At 37.6% G+C, this 24,547-nt stretch overlaps 1 protein-coding gene across 1 annotated transcript in view; it reads right to left on the reverse strand.

The window, feature by feature from the left end:
* Positions 1-24,547, reverse strand: part of myo3b (myosin IIIB) — a 95,520-nt gene that overhangs the window by 46,207 nt on the left and 24,766 nt on the right. The window contains exons 10-21 of the mRNA XM_063006671.1: positions 17,326-17,391; positions 12,928-13,089; positions 9,763-9,847; positions 9,552-9,668; positions 8,387-8,491; positions 8,178-8,261; positions 7,399-7,601; positions 7,167-7,265; positions 5,861-5,975; positions 4,819-4,945; positions 4,219-4,429; positions 2,689-2,836 (exon numbers count right to left, since the gene is read on the reverse strand). Of these exons, the coding sequence (XP_062862741.1) occupies positions 2,689-2,836; positions 4,219-4,429; positions 4,819-4,945; positions 5,861-5,975; positions 7,167-7,265; positions 7,399-7,601; positions 8,178-8,261; positions 8,387-8,491; positions 9,552-9,668; positions 9,763-9,847; positions 12,928-13,089; positions 17,326-17,391 (1,522 nt within the window). The remainder of the gene's footprint in view (positions 1-2,688; positions 2,837-4,218; positions 4,430-4,818; positions 4,946-5,860; positions 5,976-7,166; positions 7,266-7,398; positions 7,602-8,177; positions 8,262-8,386; positions 8,492-9,551; positions 9,669-9,762; positions 9,848-12,927; positions 13,090-17,325; positions 17,392-24,547) is intronic.

Here is a 24,547-nt window from a genome sequence, read left to right on the forward strand (position 1 = left end):
TTCATCAACCACTTTATCATGGTCAGGGTTGCAGCAGGTCTGGTTTCACTAGGAAACAATGGGTGCAAAGCAGGATGCCAGTGCATTGAAGGGCTTCGTCAACCATCCAAAATCCGCCTGCAATACTTGCCGTTAAGTTATATTTCCTCAGAAACCACAGAATTGTGTGTGTATAAATTGACCACAATGTTCATACACATTGTATTTCCATGCACTACGACACTTTATTAGGAACACCATACTAATACTGGGCTAGATGACCCAACCCTCCCCCACACCCACACCCACCCCCTTACACTCTTAGAACAGCCTCAGTTCTTTGTGGCATAAATGGTGGTGGGTGGTTTGCACTCTTCCTTGTGCTTTAATCAGAGCTGTGGTGGAGCAATGATGGCTGTTTATCATTAAGGAGATGCTATGTATTACTTTTTTCTCATTCTGTTTTAGAATGAAACTCACTAATGCTGCTGATAGTAATGAGGCAAATTATGCAGCCAGGCTTCCAGTCCAAATGCTTATACAAACACATCGTCCTGCACGTACACGCACATGCACACAGCCTTAATGGACAAAATAATAAGCAACAGCGGCAAACAGCACTCAATACATTTGGCATTATCAGTCACTAACTGAATTATTGCACGATTCTGTGCATTTAGTAGTAGCAGCAAATAATTACATCAAACTGATTTCATTTTTTTAAATATGATAGATGAAACCTGTCTTTAAAAGATCATTATACCAGGTTATAGCATTTCTAAAATCTGGATTTAGATCATTATTTAAATATTTTTATTTTTATTAACTTGATTGTATTTTGTGAATATAAACAAAATTTAACACTGATGCCTGCAAAGATGGGACGGGGCAAAATATAAGAGGAAAAGTTACAGTATTTTGAAACATTACACATTAAGCAGGTGAATTGGTAACAGGTGAGGGTTTCATGATTTGGTCTAAAAGAACTTAGTCTTTGCAAGCAAAAATGGGTTGTGGCTCACCACTTAGTGCCAAACTTTGTGAGAGAATTGTCAATTAGTTTAAAATATATATATATATATATATATATATATATATATATATATATATATATATATATATATATATATATATATATATATATATATATATATATATACATACTGTATATATAAGCCGTATGCATTTTGTCACCTACACTTTGACGAGTGCAATGTGGATCAGCACTGTGTACGGAGAGACACACCCTGACAGCAACCCAGTTCTGGTGTTCCAGGGTGTGTTTTTACTGCTGCGCCACCTGATCGGCCATTTAAAATGATTTTTAAATAGAATATTTCTAATAATTAAGGTTTTTCCCAATCTACTGTACATAATATTGTGAAAAGATTCTGTAAATACAGGGAAAGAAATCAGTCTTTGTTGAAAACCACTGTTGAATGTGCATGACCTTCAAGACCTCAGATGGCAATGCATGAAAAAATCATGCTACTAAAATAAATATAACCACATGGGCTTGAAAGTACTTCGGAAAACCATTGTCAGTCTGCAACTGTTTTAAGAAATGCAACCTGAAAGTATATTATGCCAAGAAAAAGCCATATGTAAATTCTACGCAAAAATGACAAGTTCTCTGAGCCCAAGTTCAACTTAGATAGATGAAAGACATTAGAAACATGTCATGGTCAGACATTTAGACTAGTTTTAGGAAAAACTGGATGACAAGTTCAGTGTGCTACACTGTTATCAAGGTGTAAAAGACAACATGTGTCATGATATGGGGTGTATCAGTGACCACAGTATGGGTGACCTGCATATGTGTGAATACACGCCTGACGAGGAGTAGTATATTGGGATTTTAAAGAGACATAAGCTGCATCTGAAATCACATACTTCACATACTTCCAACAGTACGTGAAAGCAGTACGCGAGAGCAGTAGTATGTCCGAATATATAGTATTCATTAAACAGTACACGAAAAGTACACCGATGACCTACTGCATGGGCGGGCATTTTTGAGTATGAAAACACTGCATACTACAGGACCAATAATCTATCCCATAATTTCACTGGAGCTGATGAATGGTGGAAAGCAGAGAGTCGGTTTTGTAAGTGTAAGACAGACAAAAATGACAAAAATTAAAAAATGATTTCATATAACCCTCAACTTTATCAGTGGCTTTGTGGAGAACGACAGAATGAATTTTTTCTGATTTTAAAATTGTTATAACTGTGGCGATGTGATGGCATGCATCATGTGACGTTGGTAAGATGGCGGACGTAGTACGTCCAAGGTTGCATGCATACTGCACACTTGCGTACTGAAAAAGTGTACTGCTCTACCGGCTGAGCAGTGTGCACTGCCTCCAATTTAATACGTACTGTTTAAGTATGCAATTATGGACGCAGCCATATGCTGCCAACAAGGCACATCTTTTCCCAGGAAGGGTTTTTTTTTTCAGTAAAACAATGCCATGTCTCATTTTGCAAGCGTTACAACAGAGTGGCTTTGTAGACACAGAGTGTGTGTGCTTGACTGGCCTGTCCAGATTTGCCTATTAAAAATGTATGACGCTTCATAAAGAGGCGAATCAGACAACTGCGAGCAAAGACTTTTGAAGAGCTGAAGTCATGTAACAAGCTACGCTTAGCCATTAAAACCTTCACTGTCTCAACAAGTTCGCTTTTGTGCATCAGATGATCATTTACCTGCTCAAGGGCAAATATGTGTTGGTTAAAGTAGAACTGGATCTGTTCGTTGGCAATATTTATGCACAGCTGCTCAAATGAGTTCTTCTTAAAGTTCTCAAAGCCGAAGATATCGAGAATGCCCACAGACATCCCGCTCTCTGTAGCACTACAGGGAAAGTAACAGACATTGTCATTTAGGATAAAAGTACTCACTATATTTTCACTCAGTTTTTACCTCAACTTCATTTTAGCCTCCTAAAGACTGCAACACACAGAAACTCACCAACACACAAAGGTCACCTACTGCTACAGTAGAGGTTATTAATAACAATAAGGTAAAAATTCAGACGATTGGAGTTGAAACTTGTGTATTTGAATTGATTGAAGCCGAATGGAGGCACTGGAGTATCTGGCATGTCCAAACTCAGATATCCAAAGACATTAATGAACTGCCTCTTACTCTCCTTCTGAAGTCTTTTTAATCATCTGAATATAATTTTCTCAACATAACAGCATATCAAAAATTTATAAAAGCACCAATTCATCATGCATTTCTTCTTTTGCTCTGGCAATTAGAATTCTACACTTTGTCTGGGCTGAACTGGAGGTCACCTTTAAAATGGAGAGACTCTACACTTAAACTTATCACTGGGAAATATGTGCTGTACCACGTTCATATGACTGACATAACCATGTAATAAATAAGCCAGGGCAAAAGTCATATGACAGTACATGTGTGATGGGTCAAACTATGTTTGTTTGTTTGTTTGTTTGTTTGGATTTTAACATCATGTTTTACACTCTTTGGTTACATTCATGACAGAAACGGTAGTTACTTGTTACACAAGATTTATCAATTCACAGGGTTATATCGATCACAGTCATGGTCAATTTAGTATCTTCAATTCACCTCACTTGCATGTCTTTGGACTGTGTGAGGAAACTGGAGCACCCGGTGGAAACCCACGCAGACACAGGGAGAACATGCAAACTCCACACAGAAAGGACCTGGACCGCCCCACCTGGGGATCGTACCCAGGACCTTCTCAACCTGCCATGTAGATGAGTATTTAAAGAGGTTGTTAAAAAGCAATAGTTTTACATGAGATCCTGATCCTATTTGTAATGATTGGTAATAGTATTTATGCTTTTTGGTAATGATGAAAAATTACAAACTACTTTGCTACAAACAATTTAGTTAAATCTCCTTACACTTTATGTGAAGTCCATAATTCTTCCTTACTAGACCCTTACTAGGATTGAGTGGCGAAACGTATCTCTACAACAAACTTGTGTCCAGATGAACTGATTCAACCTTGTGGATTTGTGTACCTGGATTATTGAGCATGCATCAACAGTTTATGTGAAGTGTTTAACATTTGTTATAGCGTACATTTAACTACATACACTTACTGTATTTAGTTCAGTTCAAGAGCAAAAAAACCCTGATACTAAAGCTGGTAAATATTACTTACTAAAGCAAGTAAATATTTGATTTATTTTATTAATCAAATGATTTGCAGCAAAAATAATTTTGACGTGTCATACCAGCTCTTGACATCGGGCTGAAGGAGGGAGTTGATGCGGTTTACTATCCAACTGAAAAGTCGTCCGTAGAGGGCTTTAGACATGGCATCCCTCACATCAGTAGCCTTGTCGACTGTGTTGGTTCGGATTATGGTCTCTCCACGTGTTACCACACAGTGAGAGGTCAGCGCCTCCTGTAGCTCTTCTGCTTCTATACACAGCAGAGCAGCCGCTGCATGGACAAAGAGTGGAAAGCATATTAACATTAACTGAGCAATACAGCGCACACCACTTTACATTGGTGATTATGAATAAAACAAAAAGAATAGAATGCCTTTATTTGTCAAATATAAATATACACATGTAGAGTACAAAGTTTTCCACAAATCCCAGCTTCTTTGGAGTCAGCCATTGTACCGCACCCTGAAGTCAAGAGAATTAAAGGCCTTGCTCAAGGGTCTATGACTGTGTGGCAGAGCTAAGATTCGAACCCTCAGTCTTTTGACTGATAGCCCAAAGCTCTATCCACTACCCCATATTTTCAGACTAATCAAAATCATTTTGTGATACATTTCAAAATTAGCTTTTTACAAACCACTGCATGTATTTCTGAGCTCTCACCATTCTCCAGGGCCTCTGAGTTAGGCACTTGACTCTTATCTGTCTGGTGCTGAGAGCTGATGGAGGTAAACTCAATATTGCCGGTGTTTAAAATAGCAGCCAAGATTCTGTACACAGAGTTCACTTCCTGTGAGAAAAAAAATAGAATTTAAAATAAAGAATTGACATAAAAGAACAAACAATTTCAAACTTCTAATTAAAGAACAATGATCTGTTTCTCGCTTGGACATTAACAATGACAACTTTAGTCTTTAGATGCTGTTTGAAAGCCAAGGCTTGTAGGCATTTGTCATTATATACAGCATATAAGCATCCTAAATCAGCATCTGTATGGCAGCCAGTTCATTCAGCTACACATGCACATCTCATTTTACAGAATGAAGTACTGATTAAATGATCACCTGAACCAAATCTCAAGGTATAAATCAAGGTATAAAACCATTGCTGTGATCATCACTATCCTCTGCAATAGGACCTGAAGAGTTAAGCAAAAACAGTGCTAGTACTATCTCAAAAGTAAAATAAAAAATAATTATTGATCATGCTATAAAAATGGGGAAAAAATGAAAAGGAAGGGTTCAGTTCTGGTTTTACAGGCAGAGGTGTGCAGTAAGCATCCCTCCCTAAAATGTTAAAGATGATGGCTCATAAAAATAACGTCAAGTAGAACGTAAAAGCAAGGGTCAAATGGAAGTTCAAAACATGCTCCAGAAAAGCAAGGCTGTTGTTCATTAAGCTAAGCATTTAGCTTTAATTAAATTTATTTAAGTTGTGCATAGCTACAAAAAGCCCTTTATTAATGCGAAGCAAAGTAGAGCCAGACTGTGGTCATCTTCTCTGATGAGTCCAATTTTTTAGCTTTGCCCAGCACCTGGTTATCTAATGGCTAGACATACACCTGAAGAATCCTAATCCTGGAGAATCCTACACCTGGAGCTGATCTGAGGGTCTTTCAGCAAGACTGGAATCAGGCAGATTTGTCTTTGTGAAGGACACATGAATTAAGCCAGTCAAGCTACATTTTAATTTAAAAGATACTTGCCTCTTCTGAAAAGCCTATAATGCGGAAGCAGTCCTGAATTGCATTAAACTGTTCTTTATACAGCTGGCTGGTCACAATGTCCTGCATCACTCTACCATTCACACTGTCAATATATCTACAAAACAAATATATGAATAATTAAGTAATAAAGAAGTATGTATGTATGTACTGGGACACCCCTTATAATTTTAACCAAATTTATTTGTTTCAGTCACAGCAATTGCTACCAGGTTATATAAAAAACAGTTATGTAAAGGAAATCATATGCTTCCAATTTTGCTGCTCTCCTGTTCCAGCATGACTGTGCCCAGGTGCCAAGAAGGTTTTCTGTTCTTGTCTTACAAAAAGCATGTCTGTGGGAATTTGTGCCCATTTAGTCCAAAGAGTCTTTGTATGACTGGGTGCTGATATTATTTAAGAATAGGGATGTAACGATGCACCACAAGACAGTTAAAAATCGATTCACAAGTGTAACGATTCAAATCGGTTTACATGTATAATGAATGGATATTCACTTTAAACAGCAGAGGGCCTGGTTGACGTCATTACAGGGTTGCCAGGTTTGGAATTTTCCAGTCAAATTTATTTCTTTATTTGTATTATTCATTTATTTATATAATGTAAGATTTGTTTTAAAATTTCATTTCAGTTTTTTTTTATACTAAAAGGGAAACGTGCAGCATTGTTTTGCATAGTTTGTACCTACCTCAGAAAAAAAGGGCATTCATTATTTAGATAAATAAAAGATAAGCACAAATACAGTATTTTATTTTATTTTTTTAAAGAGAAATAATAAAAGGAAACAATCATAATTTGTCTTCAATTTCATTTTGTTTAAAAAACCAGGAAAAAAATGTATCATGAACCCAGTATCGTGAATCGCACTGCATCATGGGTAGAGTGTATCGTTACATTCCTAGTCAAGAAAGCTTCAATTAATGTTCCAGTTCATTCCAAAGCTATTCCGTAGGACTGAGATAAGGCCACTGGAGTTTCTTTAAACCAAGCTTTTCTTCATTTCTTCATGTATTTATAGACCTTGTGCACAGGAACAGAGTGCTGGAACAGGAAAAGGCCTTCTCTACACTGTTACTGCAAAGTTGGAAACGTATGATTTTCTTTATATAACTAATTTATTACACCTGTTAGTAATTGTTGTGGCTGAAACACGTGAATTAAAAAATTAAAAGGGGATCCCATACTTTTGTCAATATAGTGTACATACATACATATTCAATAAATGCAATTTATATAATTATACCAGAATGGCAGAAAAATGAACAGATATGCTATCAAAGAACCTGACCTGGGTGCTGTTTTCTCAGGCAATCTGTATTTCTTAAGGCTGTCTTGATGGTAAAGACCAGCGTATATGTAATAAAATATGTGGAAGTTCTTTTCCCCTCTGCCAAAGAAAAGAAACAAAAAACAAATGAAAAACTCAGAAATGTTTAGAATCAGTGTGTAATAGCTACTGTTTAGCTAATAAGATTAGAAAACGCTCTAGGTAGAAGTGTAGCAGTAAACTAAAATCTCACGTGGCCTGCTTGATGACTCTGGATTTCTCCAGTAGGTATTCTGAGATCTTAGCACCCATGACTGCACCCGTGGGTGTAAACCTCATTTCCAGGTACTTTCCAAAACGACTGGAGTTGTCGTTAATAGCTGTGCAAGCATTACCAAATGCCTCCACCAGAGGGTTCACCTGCAGGATCTTTTCTCGAAGAGTGCGATTATTTGCCTGTGAATTAAAATAAAAAGAGGGAACTTGTGTTAAACATTACATGTACCAACGTTGATTTTAGTATCAAGAGGAATTTAAATAATTGATTTTTATGTCCAAATGTAGTTGTCAATATCTATTCAAGGCACTTGGGTGGCAGAGCGGTCTATTACACTAGCCCACCACCACTGAGATGAGGGTTTGAGTTTCAGATGTGCTATCAGCCAGCTACACAAACATCATGATTTGCTACAGATCTGAAAACATAAAATCTGCAACTGAAAATATAAGACCTCAAGTATAAAAATTAATAAAAAAATAATAAAAATAAAAAATTAAAATAAATATTTAAATTAAATAATAAATAAAATTATATTTAAATAAAAAAAACCTTTTCATACACTTATTTTCATGTTGAATATATTTGTGTATTTTTCAAAGTTTAAGCTCAAGACTTTTGGTTTAATTTATTTATAAATTTGGCTCCACGAGACCTCTGACCTTTTTAATTTCATTTCACTTCAAAAATATATAAAAAGTAAGAAAACCTGTTTGTAAAAAGTAAAACTCTGGGCAGAGTATACTCCAACTTACCTTTCCCAGAAAAGTGAGATGCTGGACGATGAGATGGGCACTCTCTGTTTTGCCTGCTCCACTCTCCCCACTAATGATTATACACTAAAACCACAGAAAGCAAAATAAACTAATTTAATGATCCAAAATTCTGGTTGTGGGTAATACAGAAACTGCTTTTGACATGTTCAGTAGGTCAAGAAGAAAAACATGTATGTGTGGACAAGTACCTGGTCCTTGCAGGAGGACACCATCCCTTGGTAGGCTGCATCAGCAGTTGCAAAGATGTGTGGGGGATTATCTAAGCGCTTTGCTCCATGGTACAGCTTTGAGAACTGGATAGTACAAGAGAAAGAGAGAAACAACAATTTTAACATGCATAACATTTTAAAGTCCATTTTAAAGTTTCAAGTGTACCTTAAAGACAGGACCTAATTTAAGGTGGGCTACAAGTTCCATTTGGAATTTGGAAATTATGTCCTTCCCCTTGGCTGAAATCTACTATATTATTTTGTATTTAAACACTGAGCAAAGTGGTAATGCCTGCTTTATAAGTGGCATTTAAAAGAGCTTTTGCTTTTTGATGACTCAGCAGTTAATATGGTGGACTATTGCTTACAAAGTCAAGCATTCAATCCACACCAATGCAAAGCAGTCAATGTTGATCCCTTAATCCTACCTGAGACTGTCAGTGAAGTCACTTTGGATAAAACCAACTGCCAAATAAATTAATCAAAATTTCAAACCAACAATTTACAATCATGGTACCCACTATTCCAACTTTCTAAACAGAAACAACAGAAAGATCACTGAAAAAAAGTAGCCGCTCAGGTGGTGCAGTGGTTTATTACTCTAGCTCAACACCAGTGGTGCTATCGGCCGACTGGGTGTCTACATCAACATCAATCTCTGTGGTGGGGATGACCAAAGTCCTGTGATGGATTAGCCCCCTCTTCAAGGTAGTCCTGCCCTGCGCTCAGAGTTTACCAGCCACCTTTAAATAAAGAGTGTCTGGAGTTAAAGTTTATAAACTGTGTTCAACACCCCTTGTTTTTGTCACATAGCTGATTTATTTATCCTTACTGAACAATTTACATGATCAGGATCACGATAACGAGACTACAGCAGAAAAGCAGGAACACACACTCGACACGGTGTCTCCAATCCTTGGGACAATTTAGCGCATGCAGTTTGAATTGGATATAATTGAGTTAAACACTGTAGGTATTTAACAGTAGATATGTTTAAAATGAAATTAACAATTCTAACAACATAACTACTAGCTTTAGGTGTGAGTGAATGTAAATAATGTAATGTGTGCTCACAAAAAATACAGTTAGCTGACAGCTGGACAGGTAACCGGTGTTTTAGTGTGGTGTGTCAGAATGTGCATACCTGTGGTGAATAAATGTTCAGACTCTGAAAGGGGTTGAGAGCAATGAGAATATCTCCAACATAGGTGTATATCTGCAGTTCTTCATAGCGCTTCTGCAGATGTGTGATTAATACTTCCTGTATTAAGCAAAGCAAAAGCATTTTATAACAAATGTTGTTACATGCATTACAGTATATTACAGCATCATTAGAATCAAAAAACAAATCTTGCCTCATTTAAAACCTCCAGGTTCACCAGGTCATCATTCGGGAAGGTCTCAATCAGCAGTGTTTTTCGTGTATTGATTCTCTCATGCCTATAAACAATATAAAATGCACTCATTTTATGAGCAAAAGGTACTCTTTTTTTTATAGTACAAAGACTTGGGTGGTACTTTTAAGGATGTGTGTTTAGGTACCATCAGTTAAGTAAACATACGTAATAAAACACTATTAGAACATAATTGCTCCTTAAAGAGCATTGGGGAGGCACGATGGCTAAGTGGGTAGCACAGCAAGCCTCACAGCAAGAAGGTCCTGGGTTCGATCACCCATTTGGGGCGGTCCAGGTCCTTTCTGTGTGGAGTTTGCATGTTCTCCCCGTGTCTGCATGGGTTTCTTTGGGTGCTCCGGTTTCCTCCCACAGTCCAAAGACATGCAAGTGAGGTGAATTGGTGACTCTAATTTGTCCATGACTTTGTTTGATATAAGCTTGTGAACTGATGAATCTTATGTAATGAGTAACTACTGTTTCTGTCATTAATGTATTTAAAGAGTGTAAAACATGACATTAAAATCCTAATAAACAAACAAATAAAGAGCACCGTGTTCATTTTGAGGTTCACATTGTTTTTATTTTGGGGAAGAAATGTTCTAGAATAAGTATTAATTGCTTAAAAAATGAAAACATTTATACATAAATTCACTGATTTATTTATTTATTAGGATTTTAACGTCATGTTTTTACACACTTTGGATACATTAATGACAGAAACGGTAGTTACTCATTACACACGATTCATCAGTTCCCGGTACCTGGAGGAAACCCACGCAGACACGGGGAGAACATGCAAACTCCACACAGAAAGGACCTGGACCGCTCCACCTGGAGATCAAACCCAGGACCCTTTTGCTGTGAGGCCACAGTGTTACCCACTGAGGCACTGTGCCGGCCCATAAATTCACTGAATATACAGATGAATGGTTAAGTCAGTTAGGGGGTTGTATGGGGTTTGATATGTCTCTATAGGTCATAATACACAACATTATACAATTATGACATGAATAACAATAGACCAGCTGGTCCATTTGTAATCCAGAACAAAGCACTAAGGCCATAAGCTCCCATTTAAGGATGTAAAGACTGTGGTTAAGGGATATGGGGAAAAAAGATAACATAAAGAAAAGAGAAACAATTGCTTCAGAGGAACAGTGAAAAACACTCTATTGGCAAAAGTATGTGGACACTTGATCATGAGTTTGGTCAAGTCGCTTAGGGCTATAAAAGCTTTTTTTTTTATATCGCAGACCTTCTCCGAGTTCACTCCACTCCACGAGCTCTACGATCTTCTAACCATCAAATGAGGTTCAAGGGTGACAGGGCCTTTTCTGTAGCTGCCCCAAGACTCTGGAATAGTCTTCCACTTTTCATAAAGGAGTCCCACACAATAGATGCATTTAAGTTAAATTTAAAAAGTCATTTGTTTTCTTTGGTTTTTGAGTCCATTTGTGGTTTTATTTGATTTATATGTTTATATGTTGGTGAGTATGCATATTATTTTGTATGTATGTTAATGATTTGTTACATAGTTGAGTGGTATTTATACCTGATTTTAATGTACAGCACTTTGGTTGACACACGTTGTCTTTTAAATGTGCTATAGAAATAAAGGTGACTTGACTTGATTTGACTTACGCTTTGGCTTTTTACAGAAATCTCAGGTGTACCTGTGAATGTTTGTGCCTCTTTACTTACAATTACATTTTGGTTGTGAAAAAAACTGGCTCACAATCAATCAACAACTCATCTCAAAGATCAGTTCAGTGAAAGATCAGGGCTTTTTGCAGGGGATTGGAGTTCACTCACACCAAACTCGTGTGTATGGACTCTTTTCACATAATCATCTGTTCTTTGCTTTCTGCATCTAAACTGAGAGGGCAGATCATTTCCTTTTGTCAGCTTGTAATCTTATTAAGCTCTTTCTCTAACTGCTATTCTATCTCTCTCTCTCTCAGAGCTGCAAAAATAAGAGCAGATGTGTCTGTCAATGTGATATGGGAAATTGGGCATGTTTCTTATTTTAAAAGGTCAGTTCTACCTACTCAAGGTGTTTTTAACAAAAGCTAATGCTGCCTTCAGTAGTAATTACATTAAACACAAGTGAATTGCCCTAGAATTGCCTATGAGCATCTAATAAAGCCAAAATTTTAAAACGATAAAAGGGATTCACATGTTTTTATATTGCACCACAAACTATTCTGACTTACAGTCTTACAATTCGCTTAACAGTGAGTCTCATGTAAAACAAAAGACTCCAAACTGACTCACAGCCCATTCACTTGTTACATTTAACTAGGTTTAAGGCAGCTAGTGGCCCTGAAATAAATAGCAGTCTGCCACCTACTGGATATACAAAGTATATAACACAATATGAAGCAGCCCCAAATTCAGCAGCAGCATTGAAGATGTATAATAAAGTTAGTATAGAAAATCTATTTAGTATTTTGACAAAATAATGTATTCAAACATAAAGCCAAAATAATTTAATACTGGTTTCTAATTTTGTAATCGAACACAGTAGTAAAAGGCCCTTGTCACAGCTTTTTTGGAACAAGGTACAGCTATCAAATTTAGAATATTTAGAAAAGTATAAAGTTGATTAGTTAAAACATGACATTTTATTTGCATACTGTCATTATATGTGTACATTTAGAGTAAAGTAAATTTATGCTCTGGAAAAATACTTAAATCAAATAAATATCCCAAACTGTTATTAAAATACAGATAATAGTTACACTTTGATGCATCGTATGACTTTGTTTAATAAAAAAAGAAAGCCCTGGAAAGAGCATCTTTTTCATATGACATTAAACTTACCACTTAACAGGATGTTTTGGGAGGTAAGAAAAGTATCTCAAGAAAAATCAGTGTGGACCGACTAGAATTCAATTCCAGACTGAAAATGTAAGAAACCAACGCTAACAGCTGCACCACAATGTTGCCTTATTATTATTATTAATATTATTATTTTAGTTTTTTTTTAGTTAAGACCTTAAAGTTAAATAAATAGATAAATAACTGCTGTTTACACCATTCACATTAAAATGTTTACTGGTCAATCTATTTCTCTCATAATTATAAATTAAAAACACTTTCAGTAGAGAAGACAGCACATACTTTGTTTTGGTCCTGGTCTTGCAGCCAGCATTATTCTGCTCCTGTAAAAGAGCTGCAAGTTGTTTCCTAAGGGCAGCATCTTTGCCATGAGCCTGCTTAATAAATGGATGTTCCAGCAGATGGGTCACTGAAGGACGCACCTCAAAATCTTTGATCAAACACCTGAAACACAAAGGCAGAAAAAGGGAAATAAAAACAAATAACTAGGTGTTAAGATCAATCAAAAATACTCAAGGTCAGGCAAATACAATACAGGTCAACATTACATTTGAGTCATGTAAGACATCACCTGTGCATCCTCCTGTTGACTCTCCCTGATCTGAACTGAAGCCGAGTAGTGGCTTACAGGGCACGCTGAGACCCAAGCTTACCTCTCATAGAAACCATTACAAACAGTCTTATCAGCTGTCCCAGCCCTGTCCCTGTTATACAGATGTTGACCTACTAACCATCCTACTATTAATACATACAATAAGTACACAGACTTTGACTCATTTACCTGTGTGTATTAGCCCATATAACCTCACTGCCACTCTGATTATGCAAAAGAAAGCATAAATCTGATGCAGTGATTGGTGTTGATCAACACATAAATCCAAAATATGTTTAATTGGGTTGTCAAATTTTGGGAAACATTAACATTTGCCTGCATTCCCTTGAAATATTAGTCATTTAACACCCAATTCAAGACAGATATATACACAGGATAATAAATGTTTTACATTTTTGGTTAGAGCACTATTCCCTCCCAGTTTTGAGATTGGGGTGTTAAAAAATCCCAACAACACTTATAAAAGTACAACACACGTTAGTGTAATTCCAGTGCCGAGAAAGGTTTAAAACCCAAATAAAATCTGCTTAGCTGGGGTCCTGTTTGATTGATAAATAGGGCACAGGGTGGTGACAATACTATTACAGTAATAATATATTTTTGTATATATTATGTCAGTATCTATTTTATTGGTTTTTTTTACCTCATACTTAAACCTCACATGAACATTAAAAGCAGGTAAAGAATGAATCATTAAGCCAAATTAATAATATAAAGGAAAACAGGGCCACATTGTCATTGACTCCAGCATGTTTATGCATCCATCACCTTTCTTTCCTACAGCAGCATCTTATAGTAGTAGTACAATAATATCACAAGGCACATTTCAATCCCAGCCAATAGGCAGACACAGGGTAACAACGTGAGCAAGATAGAAAACAAACCACTGACATCTAAATCACATCACCCTAATCTACCCTAAAATGCACAGCGTGTGCCCATTGGTTTCGCTGTTCAGAAGACAGCCGATGTAGAAATCATTAGAATCAGGGCATTACACCAAAGGTTTCTCCATTAGCGCTGTGCATGGCTGCGCTTCTGACAGCAGGGCAGTGCTGATATGAGAGAGGAAGCTGTTTCACTGTACAGTTACTGACACTGCAGGAACAACACATGCTCATCCAATTAAGAGAGGGAGGGGTTCAATAAACAGCCTGCTCCACTCTTATTTATACATAACGAGCAAGAGAGAGAGAAAGGTGTGTACATTATATACATACATTCTTATACATACATTTAAATGAAAAAAATATTACCAAGAACCACTATGAAATTACAGAAGATATAATAAGCTGTATTTACAGTTAACAATTACTCTTTACTTAGTAACAATTACTCTTTTCTCAGTAACAATTACTCTTTACTCAGTAACAATTACTCTTTTTTTGTATGCATTTTCTCCCCATTTTCCTCCCGATTTAGTGCACTCAATTTTGTCTTCCGCTGCTGAGAGATACCAGATTGCATCCAAGGAGAGCACGTCACTGTACATGCCTCTTCCGACACGTGTACAGCCCTCCTCTTCTCGCCCCTGCTTTCTGCACAGGCGTCTCTTCTGCCAATCAGGGTCCTTACACAGCGTATGAAGACACCCACGCACACATAGTTCAGCCCCCACCCTGCAGATACGGCGGCCAAATAGTATCTGCTGCAGGCACTGCCAATTATGCCCGCCAGATGGCACCCAGCCGACCGGTGGCAACACCGAGTTTCGAATCGAGGAGTTCAGAAACTCTGCACTGGAGTGCTGTAACGGAATATCTCACTGCGCCAACTTGGCGCCTACAATTACTCTTTGCTCAGTAAGGTACTCCCATAAAAAGTATATTAATATTTTTATTACTGTACAAAAGCACTGCAAAGAATAAAGAGCTCATCTTGCCATACCACATGCTACTGTTATCTAGGTAAACTTAATATTAAAATTTATCGACAGTGTAACTATGTTTAGCCATTTAGTACAAACAATGGGATTTGGTACACAGCCTCAATCTTTGCACTGTTACCTAGTGTGTGAAATGTGACTAATAAATAAAATTGCCTTGCTTTCGGGTCAATTTACACAAAAATGAAAGCAGAACATGGGCTATTTGCCACAGTGAATAAATATTCAAATTTAAAGCAATATATTTACCAGTAAAGCTAATCAAAAGCAGACTTAATAAGAGCTAAAACATACAGGCACTTGTGTTGCTCTCCAGTTAAAAAGATATACATTAATTTATTTATTTATTAATTGACACCAGTGACTTTATCCAGAACGGGTGGGTCAGGCATAAATTACTCGAAAAAACATACATTGAGAAGCCTAAGCAAACATAGGAAGACCAATAAGATTCCTCACAGAGAATGAGCAGAGGCTATAATCAAACCCAGGTTCCCAGAACCCAAAATTTATATAGTGTACATATACGTAAACAACACTGGTTAACTATTATCTATTTCATTTTAATAGCATTATTGCTACCTCACAACTAAAAACAGTGTAAATAGTGCATATAAATTCACTATTAAAACAAATGTTTTGATTTCCTATTGGCTCATGTTATGTTTTTGTTTCTTTCTTACTTAGACAATGTTTTTTTTGTTAAACTTAACTGCATATAAATCAGGTGATACATTCCAGCCACAATCTAATTAGCTAGTTATCTGATTATTCATTACATGTGTTTCTCTGTGTTAGAACCCTAAGCACACACTGTAGCACACGTTATTAGTACGGCACAGTCTCTGCTTTAATTCATCAGGGTTCACTGATAGTTCTGCCTCACTGACAAACTCACAACTAAAACAAATTAATGAGTCAATTTTGCTTTCATGCTGTGCACACAAGCCCTTTTTTAAGATCTCCACACCTATTAATGGCATAATTGCCATTTTGAAATTCACACACACACACAGAGAGAGAGAGAGAGAGAGAGAGAGAAAGAAAGAAAGAAAGAAAGAAAGAAAGAAAGAAGAGAGAGACATACAGATCTATTGGATCTTTTCTTATTTACCATTTCTCAATATCTGCAAGCCCTGACGATAATTGGACCATATATCAGGTGAGGCTGTAATGGACATAAGCTATCCCTGAATATTTTTCCTATCAGAAATATACCCACTTCCCCTTTCTCACAATATAGTATAAAGACAGTTAAGTAGCTCAGGCATAAAATGGCTTGCGTTAGGTTAAGTGCTTTGTCTGGATGCAGGAATATAGGAATATTAATAACATTGGAATAAATTCACCACAACAAATTGCACTATTGGGAAACTAGAGCTGCTGGCATTTGTGATGACAAAATGATCTAAGTAACTACATTTCTTCATTAGGCGGTTGATTCAGTTCAGGGTGATTTACAAGTTAGACAGATCAAAGCACATTGGTATCATTAATATTGTATGTACATAGTAAATTAAAACAATATTAATTATTGCAATACATGCAGTGGCATCCACATAAGTACCATCTACAGTATGTAGGCACCACATCCTAATGGAAGCTTTCTTTGCACCACTGTTATCTTGAAGCCACTTTGAAATATAAGCTGACAAAACATGAGCTCCACAGGTCTAGCCAAATCCGACCCTTTCTGTGCTTCTTGGTTAAGAGTGGCTTGCATTTCGGAGTCTAGTCATAAAGCTCTTGATTGCTAGGTGATGATTTTGGTTATGATTATAACCTGCATATAATTGCTTCTAATAATTGCCAGTGAAACTTTTGCCCCATCAGGTCCATAATGAGGTTATAAGTCTTTTGCAGAAACATGAGGTTTTGCCTTAGCTGTCCTGATGTCCCTAAGGACTCTGGATGAAATTATCTTTCTTCCATGGTCAGAATTGCTGTTGCACCATAAGTTTGGAACTTCCTGACAATATTTCCAATGAACTGATCTCCTCTCTCAGCTTTTGTGACAGCTCCTTAGTTTTCACTATGGTTGCAAGACAAATCTCTAGGTAGCGTTAATTTTCCAATGGTTAAATCATGTTGTTACCCAACATTAGGTCATACTGACCAAAAGTAGGTTTTAAGATCAACTATATTATGTAGGGGTTTAAAACATAAACATATGTTTACTCACTGAGCAATGAAGTGACTGAAACTTCTGCACCACTGATCTAAATGGCGAAGTGTTGGAGGTGGGTTTCTGCACACAAAACAAATATACATATTAATTACATTTTTATTTACAACGCTGAACACATTGACATTGTAACTGATCATAAGCCAGCTTTACAGAATTATAACACTGTACTAGATAAACTGCATGGCCAAAAGTATGTGGACTGAACAGCCTAGCTATTGGGAGGTGCACTTGTCACAGTGCCCTCAGTGCTGGTCCCAAGCCCAAATAAAATAAGGAGGATTGAATCAGGCATCACATTCGACACAAAACTGTGCCAAATCCGGTATGCAGACCAGAATTTTGTGGCAACCACAAAGGAGCATCCAAAAGAAAATAATGCAACATAACGCCATATGCAACATCCAGAAATTTCACTAATTTTTTCAGGATGTTCCTGGGTTGTTTCAGCAGGGCAACGCTGAGCTTTATTCTGCATGTGTTACAACAGTGTGCCCTTGTAGTAAGAGAGTGCAGGTGATACACTGGCCTGCAGTCCAGACCTGTTTTTCACACAAAAATGGGCACAATAAGTATCCCGTGGCCACATGATTACAAAACCCCGTTTAAAAAAGGTAACAGTGGTAAACATGCCCCTATTTAAACATCCTGGACTGTGCTGCAGCTATACATATATATTTCATATATACATACATACTTCTATTTTATCTGTTTTCAATTAAATGCAGTTCAAATTGGAAAATCAATGCTGTCTGTTTTCCCCAAAATGTTGCCACAAATTTAGTTGGCAATGGATGTGGTGAAACACCTGAACTCAAACATTGGTGTGTTCACAAACTTTTGGTTATCTAATGCATTTAAATATGTAATCAATATGTGGATACTCATATACACATGGATTTAAACACTGGGATTAGAATGGGTACAAACTGGAAGCAGTCACTGTAAAAGTATACTAAAATACAGGAGGTCAACTTTGGGTGTGGGTCGAGTCTGAAGCAGTCTGCCAGAAGATGACAAATGAGCCGAGGTTTACTGTGTCTGTCAGGCAACATCTTCTACTGTGTGGTCTGTTTATATGAGCAAATAATTTTCCTGTCAGCAACACGAGCATGAACCCATTCATCAGGAGACAAACACCCGGGGGCAGAAAAGGTACCAGTCTAGTGTACAAAGTGTGAGTAGTCAGCTGCTCAATGCCAATGTGTCCTTAACTATTAGCCTTTGGACAAGCAACAAGAATTATCTTTACATAAGTCCTGTCGACCGCATTACAGACACAACCTGAGGGCCCTACATTTCTTAAACAAAAACATGGCAGATTCTTGTGCTAGACAGCCAGCATCGTCAGGTTACTTAATTATTTACTATGCATTGGAGTTACTAAAGAAAACCATAATTTCCTTTTTTAAATAATGATAACCATACTTTACTGCTGATTACCGTTCTGTAGAAACCATGGTACCATAACGACGCCAGAAACGGATTGTTTAAAGACTGGCCTAACAAGCCCTAGTGATGGCTTCTGGGAAATAAATCATTACTTGACAGATTGTCCTTAAGCATGACACTCTAGGCAAGTCATGGTAACACATGGTAAACTAAGCTGTAGTGCTAAAATGCTCGAGAATTGAAAATTGAAAAGCACTGACTTTTAACCTGAAGACTGGCAGTAAATGCCCTGGGTTTGATGACAGGGTTTTAAGTCACTTAGTGCCAGTGTGTCTTTGAGTATGACACCTAAGAAAATTGACAATGACCATGCCAACTGAGCATGACAGTTCTCAGTATATGGCACAAAAAAAGCAAGATACATACTTAAATGCCAGGGGACAAAAATATACAGTACATAACAAACTTGGTAAACATGGTTCTATGTAAACTCAATACAGAAAGTAAACAGAAAGATGAAGACTGGCATTATCAGCCCTGGTAATGAGAACTGGTTAATGAGCATGCCACACAACTGTCAATAACGCTAGTATAAAATGACAGCATGAACTAGTATTCTGAAAAATAAAAAGTATATGCCTTGGCAATGATGACTGGGTAGCAAGTCGCTGCAAGTGTGGTCTATGCCAGTGTGGTCTTGAGCGTGACACTCATAGTAAATCTGTTGCAGAGATAATTAAACTACAGGGTAAAGGAATAGTCTAGGTTAAAGTATTGAATCGCCATTGCTTGAAACAAACCTGACCTTTTAATGACATATTGAACATGCTATTTCATCATTTAATTGCTTAATTAACAGTTAGAGATCAAATCCCTTCTTTACCATTCTTTTTATTCAATAATCACCCTACTTTAGCACAGATTGAAGATCTAGAGAAACCACAGGGCTGTGCAGGTTTAAGAAAAGACACGCTGCTTAAACACATCCTCTGTCTTTCATCATAACCTACGTGAGAACAAAGCAGCCAAGCGCATAGAAATGTAACCCTGTTAAGCAGTGTTTTCCTTTTGTCGACCCGTAATCTGTCGTTCTCGGCTGCTCTAAGTCACCCCGTCCTTTGATAGAAATTCAGACAGACAGTCCTCTCTGAAGAGCAGATCAAAGGAGAATAACTGACTCCTTCAACACAAACTATAATGCGTGCCCACAGCGATGCTCTCGCCTTGATGTTGAGCTGCCATGCTGAGCGGCTTCTACATAAATCGGAGGCATCATGGCTGGCGGCACTGCTCAGCATCCTTATTGTGAAGCATACATTGCACCAAGGATTCTCCCCTCGCTGTCTGTTAGTGATACAGCATGTAAACAGAAGCAGTTTGCTCTAATCAAGGTGCAGAGCATCTAAATGCATGTCAAATAGTGTGGTGGCAAACACAGACACCTTCAGGAGCGAAGCTCTGAACACTGCTTAGTTACCCTGAGGATGACAAGCTAGAGATACAGAAACACACTCACACGTACTCACACACACTCTTCACAAACATTTTACACACCAGCTGATGGTCATTATGTATATCTATAGAATATGAATTAAAGCTGTCCTCTGATCTCAACATATCAGGACAATCATTTAATTATTTTTTAATTAATTTATAATTCTGGTCAGGGTTGTGGTGGGGTTGTTGCTTCTCAACACTAGGCACAATACAAAATACCTTGATTAAGAAACCAATCGATTATACTTGCACTCTCCTTGGGATAACAAGGACCACTATACCTTTTACATGTTTTTATAAGTGGAAAATAAACAAAACATATAACTTATGTGGACATTCATGTTAATGATTAAGTTTAGGTGTTTCAGCCTTATACTTGCTAACAGAAATTACACTGATCAGCCATAACATTAAAACCACCTCCTTGTTTCTCCACTCACTATCCATTTTATAAGCTCCACTTTCCATATAGAAGCACTTTGTAGTTCTTCAATTACTGACTGTAGTCTATCTGTTTCTCTGCATGCTTTGTTTGCCCCCTTTCATGCTGTTTTCAATTGTCAGGACTCTCCCAGGACCGCTACAGAGTAGGTATTATTGGGGTGGTGGATCATTCTCAGCACTGTGACACTGACATGGTGGTGGTGTGTTAGTGTGTGTTGTGCTGGTATGAGTGGATCAGACACAGCAGTGCTGATGGAGTTATTTAAACACCTTACTGTCCCTGCTGGACTGAGAATAGTCCAACAACTAAAAATATCCAGCCAATAGCGCCCCATGGGCAGCGTCCTGTGACCGCTGATGAAGGTCTAGAAGATGACCAACTCAAACAGCAGCAATAGATCATCTCTGACTTTACATCTACAAGGTGGACCAACTAGGTAGGAGTGTCTAATAGAGTGGACAGTGAGAATCTTAAAGTGCTTCAATATGGTAAGTGGAGCTGATAAAATGGACAGTGAGTGTAGAAACAAGGAGGTGGTTTTAATTTTATGGCTGATCAGTGTATGTTTCAATTATGTAAATTATATGCTTCCAGTTTTGTGGCAACACTTTGGGAATGGTTATTCTTTTTTTCCAGCATGGCTGTTACCCTTTGTACAAAGCAGGGTCGACAAATAACTGGTTTGACAATTTTGTTGGAAAGGAACTGCAGTGGCCTGCACAGAGCCCTGATCTCAACCCTATTAAACACCTTGGGAATGAACTGGAACTCTTTTTTACCATCAGTGACTGACCTTAACTGAATGGGTACAGTTTTCAACAGACACACTCTGAACCTCTGTAAAAACTCTTCCCAGAGAAGTGAAGGCTGTTCTAAATGCAAATGACAAACATATAAAAGGTAAATTACAGCTCTTGTTTAGCAAAAAAAAAATCCTAAAAAAAGACTTGCATTGGTGATACAGGTTTGCATCATCTACTGATGAAAGCAGGGGCTTGTCGTGTCGATGTTATAGACCAACAAAAAGACATATACAGATGGAGATCCTTCATTGCTCATTATCTGCTATAAATTCACCTCGTTCATCTCTAAAATGCCATTCCACCTATTCAACACACATACAGTCTGAATCAATACTGTACACGTTAGAATCTGCCCAAACGTACAAATAAAAGTCAGGGTCACAAACTCAATATTGCTCCAACCTCAATTTCATATAGAAAACAAAAAACATGTTTATTTAATATATTTACAAAAGATGAAATCATATATACTTTAGTAGGATGAAACATTCAGACACACAAAAAAACTGAAACAGTGTATTGCAGCCCTGCACGGCTTATGACTGATGACAAAAGCACCAGACATTTTGTCGATAGCAATCTGCCACATACAAAACGACCTGCAATTTTTCTGAACCACCAAGCAACCAGGACGTCTGCTTAGCGATTATTTCTGAGAACAGCAGTCAAAGTCATGGTTCAAGCCTTGAGCAGCCCACAATCTAAAAATAGCTTTAAGGCATTTGCTTAGAAGGACAGAAACAGGACAGTGTTTGACTATAAATAAGACTAAGACTTTTTTTACAATAACCTTTTATGGGAACCTTTTAGGGCAGCTGTAGCCTAATGGTTAGGGTACTGGACTAGTAAGCAGAAGGTCGCTGGTTTAAACCCCACCACTGTCAGGTTGCACTGTTGGGCCCTTGAGCAAGGCCCTTAACCCTCAATTGCTTAGATTGTATACTGTAAGTTGCTTTGGGTAAAAGCGTCTGCTAAATGCTGAAAATGTAAATGTAAATGAAATATAAGATAAGATAAGATAAGATAAGATAATCCTTTATTAGTCCCACAATGGGGAAATTCACATCGTTAGACAAGAAATGGTAACACATTGGGAGAGTAGGAGATAAAAAAAACCAGCAACCAGATTGTGCTCCCTGAGGAGCACACTCTGGTAACACGAAAAAAAGCCCCTAACAGCACACAAGCACATGTAAACATAAGAACATAACATAGTCACACAACGAGCCACAGGTTAGGGATGTGGGGATAGGGAAAGTGACCAACTACGACAAGCAGCCATTCAGCGATTCGCAGCCATATGTCGGCGCGTGCTGCAGCCCGTCCTGCCATATTAGTGGGATTAAGCTAAGAGTGGAGACATTGGTTGGGGTTGGGAAAGAGTCTGTCAGTCCTCCATTCCTGCAGCAAGAAAGAAAAAGTCTGTACAAAGTTCGCGATAACATGTATAGTGGATGTATAGTAGAAAATATATAGTGGATTAGGGAAGCATTCAGACCTCCTTTGTCTTATGGATTTGATTTTAAATGGATATAATTGCTGTTTTCACATTACAATCAATTTACACTTAATCACCCATATTGGCAAAGTGAAAACATGTTTTAAAGTTTTTTTTAATAATTAAAACCAAAACTGAATTCTCTTTAATTACAGTATGCAGATTCTACATTCAGTATTTTGTAGAAGCTCCTTCTGTAGCAAGTCCTCTTGGAAACATCTCTACAAGTTTTGTACAACTGAATTTGGGCAGTTTATCCCATTCATCATGGCAGATCATCTCAAACAACGAACACTAATGACAGTTCACAGATAATCTAATCTGATGGTGCTTAAGTCTTTGGTAGAGCTATTCTGAGATTGCCTTTTATGCTTTACTATCCCCATAGTATTCCCATACTATCCCCATGTAAAGTGTATGTTTTTGCCAGATATTGTGCTTGCTGTTTAGCCCAAAGAGTTCAGTTTTAATTTTTACCAGACCAGAGAATCAATCTGCTCATTTTCATAATTAATCATCTGCTTTCCCAAACTGGTCCCATTATAAAACTCAAAATTTTGCAACACAGAAATCAGACCAGACCAAGCAGCCTGGAACCAAGGTCTCAAAAAAAAAATCAGGTTTGCTAGACAGAGGAGCTGGCAAAACTAAGAAGGAGAAAGTGTGATATATAGAGAAACTTCCACCTGGAGCAAATTAATGCTCATGAGGCGTTAATTAAGCAGAAGGACACAAATCGTAACGTGACTCGCTGCCGAATTTATTCAGCAGATGAGCCACATTACATTTGGTGAAGAGAAACTCACCAAATGTCATTTTGACTAAATTGGCTCAAAGTCCCACATACACACTTGAAATTTTTGTGGCTTAGGGTAAGTGACCAGGTACTTTTTGCCATATTATACATAGGTGACCTTGAAAACTGACTGGTGGTAAACTGAAAATGTACTTGTAGGTTTGTAAAAGTATGTACAGTATACACAGTAATGCTTCATTTCTTTATCAAGCCACAAACTCCATCCAAGGAATACCACCAGCCTCTGTCTCAGGACAGTGGTAGTCTAGTGCGTAGAGCTTTGGGCTATCAACTGAAAGGTTGAGAGTTCGAATCCTAGCTCTGCCATGGAGCCATTGTTGGGTCCTTGAGCAAGGCCCTTAACCCTCTCTGCTCTAGGGGTGCCGTACAATGGCTGACCCTGCGCTCTGACCCCAGCTTCCAAAACAAGCTCGGATACGCGAAGAAATAATTTAGTTGTACTGTACACCTGTATATGTATATATGACAAATAAAGGCGTTCTATTCTTTTCTCAGTGCTTTTGCTTCGGAATGTTTTATTTCCTCTGCTTTAACACAACTGTTATTAACCGTATTAAAGACCAATTGGATGGCAAGGTGAGTTGGTTGTGCAGAAGCGGGGATGAACGACAATAAAATGTGAAGTGCGTGAATTAAATACACTTCTAGATATATGATTCCTTTATCCGAATCGACCTAGGATTCAATATTTCATTGTCACGCGTGGTTAGATTACAACATAGAAAATTCATGTGAGCGCCTGCAAATAACATTTAAATATCACAGGC

Source organism: Trichomycterus rosablanca, chromosome 12 (genome assembly GCF_030014385.1).
Source record: "Trichomycterus rosablanca isolate fTriRos1 chromosome 12, fTriRos1.hap1, whole genome shotgun sequence".
NCBI classification, from domain to species: Eukaryota; Metazoa; Chordata; class Actinopteri; order Siluriformes; family Trichomycteridae; genus Trichomycterus; species Trichomycterus rosablanca.